The sequence below is a fragment of the Trachymyrmex cornetzi genome, unplaced genomic scaffold, assembly GCF_001594075.2.
Source record: "Trachymyrmex cornetzi isolate Tcor2-1 unplaced genomic scaffold, Tcor1.1 scaffold468, whole genome shotgun sequence".
NCBI lineage: Eukaryota > Metazoa > Arthropoda > Insecta > Hymenoptera > Formicidae > Trachymyrmex > Trachymyrmex cornetzi.
Window position 1 is genome coordinate 907558 of NW_017299487.1, and position 12228 is coordinate 919785.

Genomic DNA, 12228 nt, shown 5'->3' on the forward strand with positions numbered 1-12228 from the left:
ACACCAAGAATTAGAAAGGAGATAGAAACCAAAGTGTTAAATATCAATATATAAGTAAGATCTATTAATTTTAAAACTGCCTCAGCTGTTCTGGTTATTGTACAATTTAGAATTAATTCTGAGACTTGTTGGATCAAATAAAATGTCAGTTACTTCATAATGATTATACTTATAAAAATCTCATAATTTTCTAATTGTGTAACATTTAAATTAGACGAGCATATTTACAAACATAGTAGAATAGCTTCACGTACAGGACAGTTATCTTATCGATTGCAAAACATATTTATATTGCATAGCGCAATTATATCGGTACACTTTGATTTATTAAGATGCCTTCTCGTATGTCGCAGTTTGCATTACTTATCGCATCATGCAGTTTTAAATAATAGAAATTTAGAGATAATTGTTTGGATTACATACAGTTATTCAGTATAAGAAATTACAATTGAGATTTACAGTTATTACACAATATATTATATCATTATGTAACAATTGCAAGACAATAAATGATAAGTGTTCATTGCCCTATTTTTTAATTTCAATAATCCGTAATTAATTTTTTCTACACTGTTCTATCGTTTAAAATTATATTATATAGAAAATATTGTGTTTATTTTTATACAACACAAAAACTTGCAGCAACGTTACTGCAATATTTGCAATGTTACTACATGTTACTGCAACATTTGCAACGTTACTATAATATTGTTGATTTTAACTGTATTTTAAATAATTATATTATTTGTTTTATTTTTGTTATGCAATATATGGCACAAATTTAAGTAATCGAAGCGTATGCTTGTGATGTATCAAAATTATTTTATTTAGTATCTATATACAGGCAGACTTTCTTCGAGATAATGTTGATGCCATTTCATGGTTTTGCTTCCTGGGAAATAAATCGTACTAATTATACGCCGACCGACGAACCTTTGACATTTTCTGGATTAGCTATAGCGAAAATGTATACCATCCCTAAATCGCGCATGTCCCGCCGGCCGGCCTTCCCTGCTTTCTGTGCGACCCTCGATGCAGTAGACACTGGCTGCCGGGACGCCGAGGGTCGTCTTCCGCTGACGACATCATTGCCGCATACAAAATTACAACTGGTGACTATTTCGACAATATCAACCAAGAATTTATTAAGTAAATAAATCTTGGAGTTGGAAAAGTTATAACTTAAAGTATGGATCAAATAGTATAGAAATAAGTGAGCATTTTGCGTTTTAAAGTGCAAAACGCTGAATGCCTATTCGTTGCGATATTGATCAGAAAATTTGAGCCCTCAAAAGGAAATTTTATTTGGCCAAATATTGATGTGTGAAATCTAAACTGCAAATTGAAACATCTTACTTTTGAATGGAGCAATTTGACTATCTTTTTTAAATTATTTTTTTTGTATTGTTTACAACTTCCTAAATTATGGTGAATTAATTGTGGTTGTTTTAAATTAGTGTCATCGAATACAATTTTAGAAAATTATTAGTGAGTATTTTAACATTGAAGGTGGTAGTGATGCATGGTGTCAGGATGCTGAAGCTCGTGAGAATCGGAGGAAACGGGCTCAGAAGATTGCATTGTACTAGTAGGGTAAGAATATTTCGTGTAAAATATACGAAGGATTTAAAAGCGACGTTAAATAACAGAAATTTCCGAAATATACATTCAACTCAAACGCTAGTACCTAAATATTAAACATGGCGTTTACGGAAGAGTATTACGCAGTAATGGAAATATACTTAAAATTCGTTATTAATACAATTATTAAGCTATATTAGATCTATTTGTTACGTTATGATTTAGATTTGCTCTCTTAAGGTGTATCAAGAAAGACGAATGATTCTCGTCGACTACAACCACGTGGGTAACGGCAATGGCCTATATTGGAGATAAAAATACTTTGACACATAGCTCTCATACGTCTGTTATGCCAACAAGACGCTCGATTTAGACTATTGCAGTTAATAACTTGTGTACGATAAATTACCGATAATTATTAAAAATAATATAATTTTTAAATATATTTTTAAAATATTTTTAACTGTGTGTGTGTGTAATCATATCATAATCATATTATAATATATTACATAATGTATTAATAGGTTTAGATTCAAATTATGTCTTGGAAAAATTTAATAATTATATCTTGAAAATTATAAAAGAAACACTTGTTTATTTATTTATTTATTTTCCGGAGTTCTTAAGAAATATCCGGATTTTATTTTTAACGAAACATATGTATCACTGAGATATAAGAAGCTTATGATTAGTATCGATTATATAACAAAATATATAGCAAGAGTGACCTTTCAGAGACGAATCTCGCTTTCTAATCTAGTCTGGCTTTGAATTTTCTTTACGTCTATGTATACAAGCAACTCTAACTGATCCGAATTAAAGTACACGTGACAGGTTTCCGCTTAGAGTACTATGATGTTGATTCATCGGAAGATCAATACAGAGCTGCCTAGCAACCAATGCGATCTCTCTTATACGACCACCTCAAAATACTTAATTCAGAAACTGTTCTAAACAGAATCTATTTGGAACAGTAGTAGTTTCCCGGCGATACAAATATATTTCAACATGTGAACAGTTTCATTGTAAAATTTAAATTTGATGAAGAAATAAGCAACTATATATATATATATATATATATCAAATTTAAATTTTATATATATATATATATTGAATTAAATATGTAATTTCATCTATTTCTTAAATATAATTATAAATTTCGAAAATCTTTGTGCGTTCTATGCTATGTTGAATAATAACTATTGTCAATTGTAGTTTTATAATCAAATATTTTAGCGATTCGCTGTTTAATTTTATGCAATTGGAAGTAATTATAATTTTCTTTCCTAATAATTACCATACAAGATATCCACTATTTTACAGAAACGTGCTACTATATCAGCATCCACGAGACCTGAAAAATCAAAATACTTGAATGCTGCTGTTGGAGCTGCAGCTAAATTAGAACATTCTCAAACACGGTAGGAAATATCTTTACATTATTAGTTTAATTCTTAAAAAGAATTTAAAAATGTGGAAAGGTGTCAACGAATTGATAAATCTTTTTACAAGCTATTTTTCTAATAATATTCTTTTTATACAAATATGTAACTCAAGAATTCCTTTCGACATCTTTAATCACTCGGTCGCCTGTAGAAACATAAACGTAATGTAACACTGAAACGCGTCATTTGAACTCGAACGAATGCGTAATATGATAACTTGCAAACGATACCAATGTGCGCTTAGAAATTGTTTTCTATAGAAGGCATAGTGATCATCGTGCAACAACTTTATCGATGCGATATCGTACACCGCAATTTATTGACCTATCGCAATTGATTAGGTCGGCCGTCGTTATTGTCTATCATTTAAGCGAGTTCAGCAATATACAATTTCTCAGATCGTGATTTTATCTGTTGCTGAACTGAAGCAGAGGAATCTCTTGAGATCGCGAAATAAAATGTTATAAATTGTAAAATATTTTGAAAATGATAAATTTTTTGTGATAATATTAGTCCGTGTTTTTTTCACTCGGAATTACTAAAATCAAAGCAATGGACAATTTCGAATTTAGTGATCATTACATGGACGGTGATTTCCAAGAAATACCATTAAGAGCGTTTCGGTAAGAATATTTTATTTTTAAGAATCTCTAATTAATATCGTTATACCTATTTGCTAGAATGAATTAGAATTTTGAAGCTTTGCTACAACATATATATTTAACATGTCATTAAACATTAATCCTTTTATAAAAGAATTCTTTGATGAAAGAACAAACTAAATTTAAGAGTTATAAAAAAATAATAAAAAATAACGCAAAGAAAAGCGAAAATAAAAACGATTTTAAAGTAAACTCAGAATAGAAAAATAGATTCTTGACTTTAATATAAACATTTTTAATATACTTCAGACTTACTTCTTTTAATGTAGTTTTTATTAAATATTGTACATATATTTAATACTTTAATTATTATATAGCTTTAATCAAATTCGTGTGTGTGCATCTACAATAAATCTCAAATATAACTTCTCTTTCAATCAGTTGATCCTTCCATTTTTTCCTCATACAGAGCTTCCTATTTTAGCTTTAATCAACTCTAATATACTCAGCAAGTATTTGTTACTGATTTCTGTTTGTTGCAATTGTTCACCATCGAATGTAAATTGTACATAGCTTCTGACTCCTAAGATGTCATCTGTTCTAATCTGACGCTAATGGAGATATTTTAAGATGTATTTTTACATCTGTGGGGGGTAAACGAAGGTCGAAATTATTTTTTTTCTTCTCGGTTATAAAAACCCCGGTAATATCTGCGACGGAATAATCTTGCAAACCAGCAGCAAAACGTTTCTTCACATTCTGCGCAAGAAGTTACATTTAACAACGTTTTGTAAATTTTATTAAATTGTATTATGTGAAGAAAACTAGAGTATTGTGTTTGTGATGTGCGTAATTAAAAATATTCGCCAACATTGATTTAATAAAAAAAAACGTCTAAATGTAATAACATACAGAAATAATAAATAAAAGTTGAATTAAATGAAATTCAACGAGACATAAAAAATTATAATTAATATCGGAGTGACTTATAATTACATTTTGTTGATTTTTAACAATAAAATTTACAAAGTTAAAATAAAACAATTTTAAAGAACGACAATCACTATGCCTTACATCGAAGCAATCGATTGCGATTCCAAAGAAACCTCTAATCTCCAGTTGGCTAAACTTTCTGAAGATTACGCAATTAAATCGAAAATTGCGTGTTCAATCTGGGTAGAGAAGAAAAATGATCAGTCTACCCGGATGTTGGCGCGATTTCTTAGGTAACAATCGCATTAACAATTATTATTGTCATCACTAATGCAGAATCGTTTGTCTTGCTTTTCATTACAGCGACTACAGCTTCATTCATGACAGCCACTATATGTAGTGAGTACTATGCGCTACATCAATGCATGGTGTGATATAAATACCTCATTAACAGCACAGCATTTAATATTCCGTGCATTTCGTCAATTATAATTTCATTAAAGATAATAACTTTATATCTAATTTTTTTATTAATTTTTTATTAAAATAATCAATTTTATCATTTTGCTTATAATATTTAATGCATGGTGAGTTTTATTCTTATGATCGTAAACGCGCGATGGTTTATAAATAAAAAATAGAATTTATTTTATAATATCTCTCTAAGTAATGTAAGAAAACTTAAATAAAATAGTAAATGTAATAATTTATGTCATGATTTTGTTATTTATGATTAAAAATATAGAAGAATAATGGTGAAAAAAATATTCGTTGACTATATCAGTTGTTTTCAAACATGTTATTTATTATTATTTAATAATTAATATTTTACAGCACCCGGGATCAAGATCAAGCAACAAACGCCGAAGATGTTTTATTTGATATGTTTAAGAACGAGGAGACTGGTCTTATATCAGTGGGAGAGTTTTTAGCTGTATGTATGATGTAACATATTTTCATAGAGATATATGTATATTCGTGAATTAATCATTAAATAATAAAAATTTACATTTATATTAAATCTGTTCAAGGCTTTAAGGATAACCGGCTTACGGAAGAATGATCCTCGACTTCAGGAATTTACGGACAATCTTAAGAAAGAGCACGTCAAGAATAGCGATCGCACTAAAGCTATATCACATGAAACACAAAAATTAGATAGAGAACAATTCCAAAGGTAAATCTATAATTTCAAAAAATAATTCACATGTATATATCTTAAATATTTATAATATATTATATTATATTTAATTTTATATTAAATATCTCACATTTATATTTGAGAATACGAAATTGCTTATTTTTACTAGATATTCTTTATATTGAAAAAAATATATAATCTTTTACATACAATGTTCAAATGTTAAGGAAGGAAAACCTAGTTTGTAAATATCTACGATAAATATAACAACGTCGTTAATTCCTTACTTTTTTCTTTTTTTAGAATTATAAATCCCAATATCGTTCTGATCTCGCGAGCATTCAGGCACCAGTTCATAATTCCCGATTGGTCAGGTTTTACGAAGCACATCGAGGATTTTTATTGGAAATGCAAAACGAACACCGAGGGCAAGGTCGCCTCTTATATACCGCAGTTAGCCAGGATGAATCCAGAATATTGGGGCGTATCTGTGTGCACCATCGACGGTCAGCGATTTAGCATTGGCGATACCACAATACCGTTCACCCTTCAAAGTTGCAGCAAACCTTTGACCTATGCGATAGCCTTGGACAGGCTGGGTCCAGAAGTGGTGCATCAATATGTTGGTCAAGAACCATCCGGTAGAAATTTTAATGAGCTTGTACTCGATTATGGCAGTGAGTATTAATCAATTAATGCAATCTGAATAATAATAAAAATAATGAATGAATAAAATTAATGTAAATTGAAAAATTAGAGAAAAAACAAGTTTGCAAGTAATATCAAAAATTTTGCTTTATTTAAAAATTTTTACTTGTACGATCAATTTCTGACATAAATGATATGTTTATAGAGAAGCCACACAATCCAATGATTAACGCTGGCGCGATATTGATCTGCTCACTTTTGAAAACATTAGTCAAGCCGGAAATGGGTTTGGCAGAGAAATTCGATTTTGCGATGAACTGTTTCAAGAGATTGGCTGGTGGTGAGAATCTTGGTTTTAACAACGCCGTTTTCTTGTCGGAGCGAGAGGCAGCTGACCGAAATTACGCTTTAGGATTTTACATGAGGGAGCACAAATGTTATCCAGAAAAAACGAATTTGCAGGAAGTTATGGATTTTTATTTTCAGGTAAATATTTCTTCTCTATATGTAATTATATTAAAACAATTTAATTAAAATACGTTTTTTCCAATTATTAAGAATAAGAAAGATTGAGATCTTTAAAGAATAAGAATAAAAGAATTGAAATTTTAGGACTACATGATAATATATCATTTTTATGCCTTTTGTGAAATGCGGATCTTCCTTAAATTTTTTAATGCAACATGTCAGCATATTTTAGTATAATTCGTGTTATGTCATTCAATTTTGCGTGTTTACAATATTAAAACAAACCACGTCTATTTCTATTTCTACAACAACTCTTGCGTAAGCAATACTCTGACAATGAATTTTATTCTTATTGGCAAGTGCTGCGCCATGGAAGCAAATTGCGAGACGATGGCAGTAATGGCAGCTACCTTAGCAAACGGAGGTATTTGTCCAGTTACCGAGGAGAAGGTCCTAAAACCAGACAGCGTTCGCGATGTTCTGAGTCTCATGCACAGTTGCGGCATGTACGACTATAGTGGTCAATTCGCGTTTAAAGTGAGTTAAAACAGATAAATACGTACGTGAATGCTTGTGTAATATATATCTCTGGAAATTTAAATAATAAATGATTCAAACAACATATAAAATTCAAAAATAGATGCACTTTTTGGATCTCCATAACAGGCAATTTCAATAATTATTATAATTATTGAAATAATTATATAGTATTTCAATAATTATTATAATTTAGTGTGAAAATTTACTACGTGTTATTTGACTATATATTAATTATTAATTATTAATTTGGTATAAATAATTTATCTGCTGTCCGTATGATGCTAATAACATCAATGTAAAAGTTAGATAGAATCATTGCTATCGAAGAACACTATATTTTATTTTAGGTTGGCATACCGGCGAAATCCGGTGTATCAGGAAGTCTTCTTGTGGTAATCCCAAATGTCATGGGAATTTGCACGTGGTCACCACCTTTGGATCCACTCGGCAATTCCTGTCGTGGTGTGCAGTTCTGCGAAGAACTCGTGCGCGAATTTAACTTTCATAGGTGATGATACAATTAATTGAAAATCAAATTATCTGAAATTTATAAAGGAAACTGATCAGCGAATATGAAAAATGATTTTGTCTTTAAATTATTTTGTCTTTTAATTAAATATTTGATATAATTTTAAAATATAAATGTACTACGTAGATATTTTTATCATAAAATATTATTTTAAATTTGTCTTACAATTAGTTTTCTATTTCTTGTAATTTCATTAGTTGTTTTTCATTTATACCGATTCTCAGATAATTCTCACTTGTGACGTCATAACTTAGTTGAATGCACGTTTTTTTTACATTCTGACAAGTGAGATTTAATTGAGTTTTTACCTATAATCTGCACATGATCGAGACCGTGTGCTTTAGTGAGCTCGTAAACTCACTTTAAAAGTCAGGTTCGAACCTGTATTGTCTGTGATAATTTTTTACCAACCTAAGTAAATAATGACGTCATTAATCTGAGTATAAAATACTCAGCTCACTTCAGACTCAGTTTCACTTGTGTGCAAATGGAAAGCAACTATTGATGTAGACATCACACAATCGAAACTGGAACTTCTTTTTCTTTATTCTGTCTTTTTCTCGTGTTGTTCAGTTATTTCATATATTATAACTACAGGTATGACAATTTGAAGCACGCAACGAATAAAAGAGATCCTAGACGGCACAAATACGAAACGAAAGGTCTCTCGATCGTTAATCTTCTGTTCAGTGCTGCCAGTGGTGATGTCACAGCGATGAGAAGGTGAGATTACTCTTTTAAGAACCTGTTTAAAGATGAACGTGTAGACTTCTATTGCGCGTTTTTTATCATATAACATTTTTATCACATAATATTTTTGTATTTGAAAGAATTTGAACTATTAATGTGCCCTATTAACGTAAACTATTAACGTAAAATAACGGAGGCGAAGCAATCTAACATTTTAGAAGATTACAATTAGTTTTAATTATTATCAAACGTTTGTAATTTCAGACATCGATTGAGTGGGATGGACATGACACTGTCAGATTACGATGGCAGAACCGCGTTGCATTTAGCCGCTAGCGAAGGTCATCTAGATTGCGTCGAGTTTCTAATCGAGCATTGTGGAGTCCTACATGATCCCAAGGATAGGTACGACAGTATTGAGTTGTTTCAAGATCAAGTTACAATGATTATTTTAACAATTTATAGTATCGCATTTTTATCGACCATTATTACGAATAATTGGTCTTTTACGATCGTTTCAAAGGATACTTTATTTTATATCTGAAATAAACAAAAGTTTTATACATTTCCTCTTTTCTTCTAATCTTTATTTATAAATTATTTAATACATTCAAAGTTAATGTTTTCTAAATTAAAATTTAATTATTCTTTGCACTTTTTTTTTATAATTTCTTTGATGTGATATTTTTTATTTATACCAAAATTAGTTTTTATATATTTCTTTGCTTTTATATTCTTACATTTTAACGTTTTTTATTTAACGATATTATCGTATTAAATAAAAGTAAAAATTGTATGTGTTTGCTTTGACAAACACATATAATTTATTTTTTTCATGCAACTGTATTTGAAAATATTGTATATTTAGATGGGGTAAACGACCAGTCGACGAAGCTGAAACTTTCGGGCACATGCAGGTGGTAGAATATTTGAACAACTACGCTCTCGTTCGTAAGACCGAGCTAGAGAACAAACAGGACGAGTGTATCGATAATGACAATGAGTCGTGTCGTAAACCACCGGAAACGGCAGTGCAGTCGTGAATAATAATATTCACTGCGATGATGAATTTACACAAAACTGGAATGAATCGAGGGTGAGGGTGGGAACATCAAGAACCTATGAGAGCTATTGAGTAGAGGAAGACGTGAGACAACGTATCGATCGTAGTAATAGCAAAATGAGGTCGCAAACAAAGTACGTTTTTATTCTATATAATAAGAATATGTTTAAATATTATATTATTGGAATGGTACTACACGTATATAATATAGAATTATTCCATAATTATTTTTATAATAATTATTTGTAATTAATGAACACATATTTTTTATTCAACAACTTTAATACAAAAAAATTTACAGCCCTACGGACAATAATTTTCTCATTTTTTGGATCTGTGACCTCGTTCTACTTCGCGCGATAGAGTTATCTCAGCATTGAGCGGCACGCTCAGTGTCCGATTAAGAATAACTGTGATTAATATTACGTCTTTTTTCCATGATTTAGTTTAGTATTAAAAGACCATAAAGTTCGTTTTATGATTTCATTAATTTATGCTTTACTTCCACCTCATTCTTTACTATCACTCTTATACATATTTATATTTGCTCTAAGATATACTTCGATATTTCTTCATATTTTGAATGTAAATGCAATAGAAATTTCCAATTTACATATCAGATCAATAAAAGTACAAACCAAGGGTTGTCTGATTCACAAGTTTGAAATATTTTTAGTTCGGTCTTCAGATTTGGTAAAATGTTTTTTATATAGTTATTTATTTAATAGATCACAAAAGACATGTTTACATTGCAATTTTGAGTACATGAACCATTTTCTAATTATATAATACTATTTATTACATTACGTGTGACAAAGTAGAAATGATTTCTTTTGTCTTTTCACGCAAGAAAGTCTGCCTTAAAAAAACGAAAAAAGGGTATTCCAGAGATAAATTTTTAGATCAATTTGTTCGATAAGACAATGTATTTTTGGTGACGAAACAGCAAAATATATTAACACAAAGAAACGTTTGTGTCTAAAATAAGAATCACGAAAATCGAAAAATTTAAATAAGTATAAACTAGTTAATAAATGTAAGTTGTTTATAAGAGATATTCAATTTTTCATATTCAATTTTTCCGTTTTTTACTTTCTCTTTTTCTCATGTTTAAATCTATTCAATTTAAATAATATAAAAATAATTTATAAAAATATTGAAGATACATTACTTCGACACAGTGGCGCTTATTACTTCTCCAATTACACGAAATAGTAATTTATTTTTCTACACTGGTACATAAACGCACGGATAATGAGCCAATCGGGAAAAACAGATGTTATCTCGTAGAGATTCTTCGTAATAAATCGCGCGTGAATCGTGTGTTAAACATATCTTTCTAAGTGTGTTTTCTTAGTAGTTTTAAAGGTTCTTCGATGATATGGAATCGACGGTATATCCGTCTTATAGAGAGAAATACGTACTATTTCGCAAGTCAATATCAGAGAAACTTTTGAAAAGGATTACTTTATACGATATCTTAACGCATATAACATTTTATTATAAACAAATGTCTCACTTTTCCTCACTGTGTTTTCAATATATATAAAGTATACGTGTATGTTAAAAATTAGTTATATTTACTTTTTGTGATTTTTTATCTGACGTTTTGACAAGAACAGATGATCTATGAAGATAATTTTGATGTTATTGACCATGAAGAATTTGGCATATGAGAAACAAAATGCTACTATAATCTATCTCTTCCGCGTATCATCTACTATGATATATAGAATAATATATACGTTGTTTCCATAGATAAATAGTTAAACGGATAACGCCAATTCCGAGTGCAATTATGTAATTCTTTCTCAATGTATGAGCGAATACTCGTATCGCTATACTATTGTTATTGCGCTATATAAATGTGCCGACAGATGTAAAAAAGGCTGGAAAAGTCAATTTTTCGCAAATGCGTTAACTAACAATTACGCTAACGTAGCGATCATATGTATAGTCTACGTATGTTAGATAACTATTTTCGCAATGAATTAGTTAGGATCGCTTTGCGTAGAGAAAAACCTGATCTTATATTTTGATGAAATGGACAGAAAATGACAATAACATTATTATACATATGTGAGAACATAATCTTCATATGAGAGGTGGAAATATTATAATTCCGTAACTTTTCGTAAAAAAAGAATTTATGCAGCATAAAACTATTTCTAATACATTTTGAAAAATAATAATTTTTTACATGATCTATTCGTGAGAATTAATTACAGTATTAGTAGATGTGCAATAAGTTTTACGATAAACCTTTACATATTTTTCTATGATTGTATATATCGTAACATTAACATTTGTGTATGTGGTTACGCCGTGGTTTTTAATTAAATAATTGTTAAAAGAGATTGAAATATCTCAAACTTCTTACTTCTAAAAAGATTTCATTTGTAAGTAGTTGGTAAGTAATTCGTGTAATTTTTCAACCCAAACCAAGTATTGCGTCCATCTCTGTACTTGTTTGTTTATGAAATAAAATATAAAATAAAAATAATCTGAGCCTCTATTTTATTTATCATAAATATTACATTTGGTTTTTAATATTAATAATGTTCAATTAATAATAATTATATAAATAA

General features: G+C 29.6%; 1 protein-coding gene across 5 annotated transcripts; it reads left to right on the forward strand.

Annotated features, from left to right (window-relative positions):
• The first annotated feature begins 1050 nt into the window (after nt 1–1050).
• On the forward strand, nt 1051–10143 carry GLS (glutaminase). 5 transcript variants are annotated; one of them, XM_018513387.1, is made up of 14 exons: nt 1051–1112; nt 1510–1593; nt 2905–3002; nt 4925–4960; nt 5396–5495; nt 5593–5738; nt 6006–6379; nt 6556–6836; nt 7179–7355; nt 7706–7866; nt 8485–8610; nt 8842–8982; nt 9446–9774; nt 9942–10143. In XM_018513387.1, the coding sequence occupies exons 2-13, from the start codon at nt 1519–1521 to the stop codon at nt 9618–9620; spliced, it is 1890 nt and encodes a 629-aa protein (XP_018368889.1). In that variant the 5' UTR covers nt 1051–1112; nt 1510–1518; the 3' UTR covers nt 9621–9774; nt 9942–10143. The 5 variants fall into 5 exon arrangements, with proteins under 5 accessions (XP_018368889.1, XP_018368891.1, XP_018368890.1 ...); XM_018513388.1 differs by lacking the exon at nt 1051–1112 and adding an exon at nt 1123–1149; XM_018513389.1 differs by lacking the exon at nt 4925–4960.
• The last annotated feature ends 2085 nt before the right edge of the window (nt 10144–12228 follow it).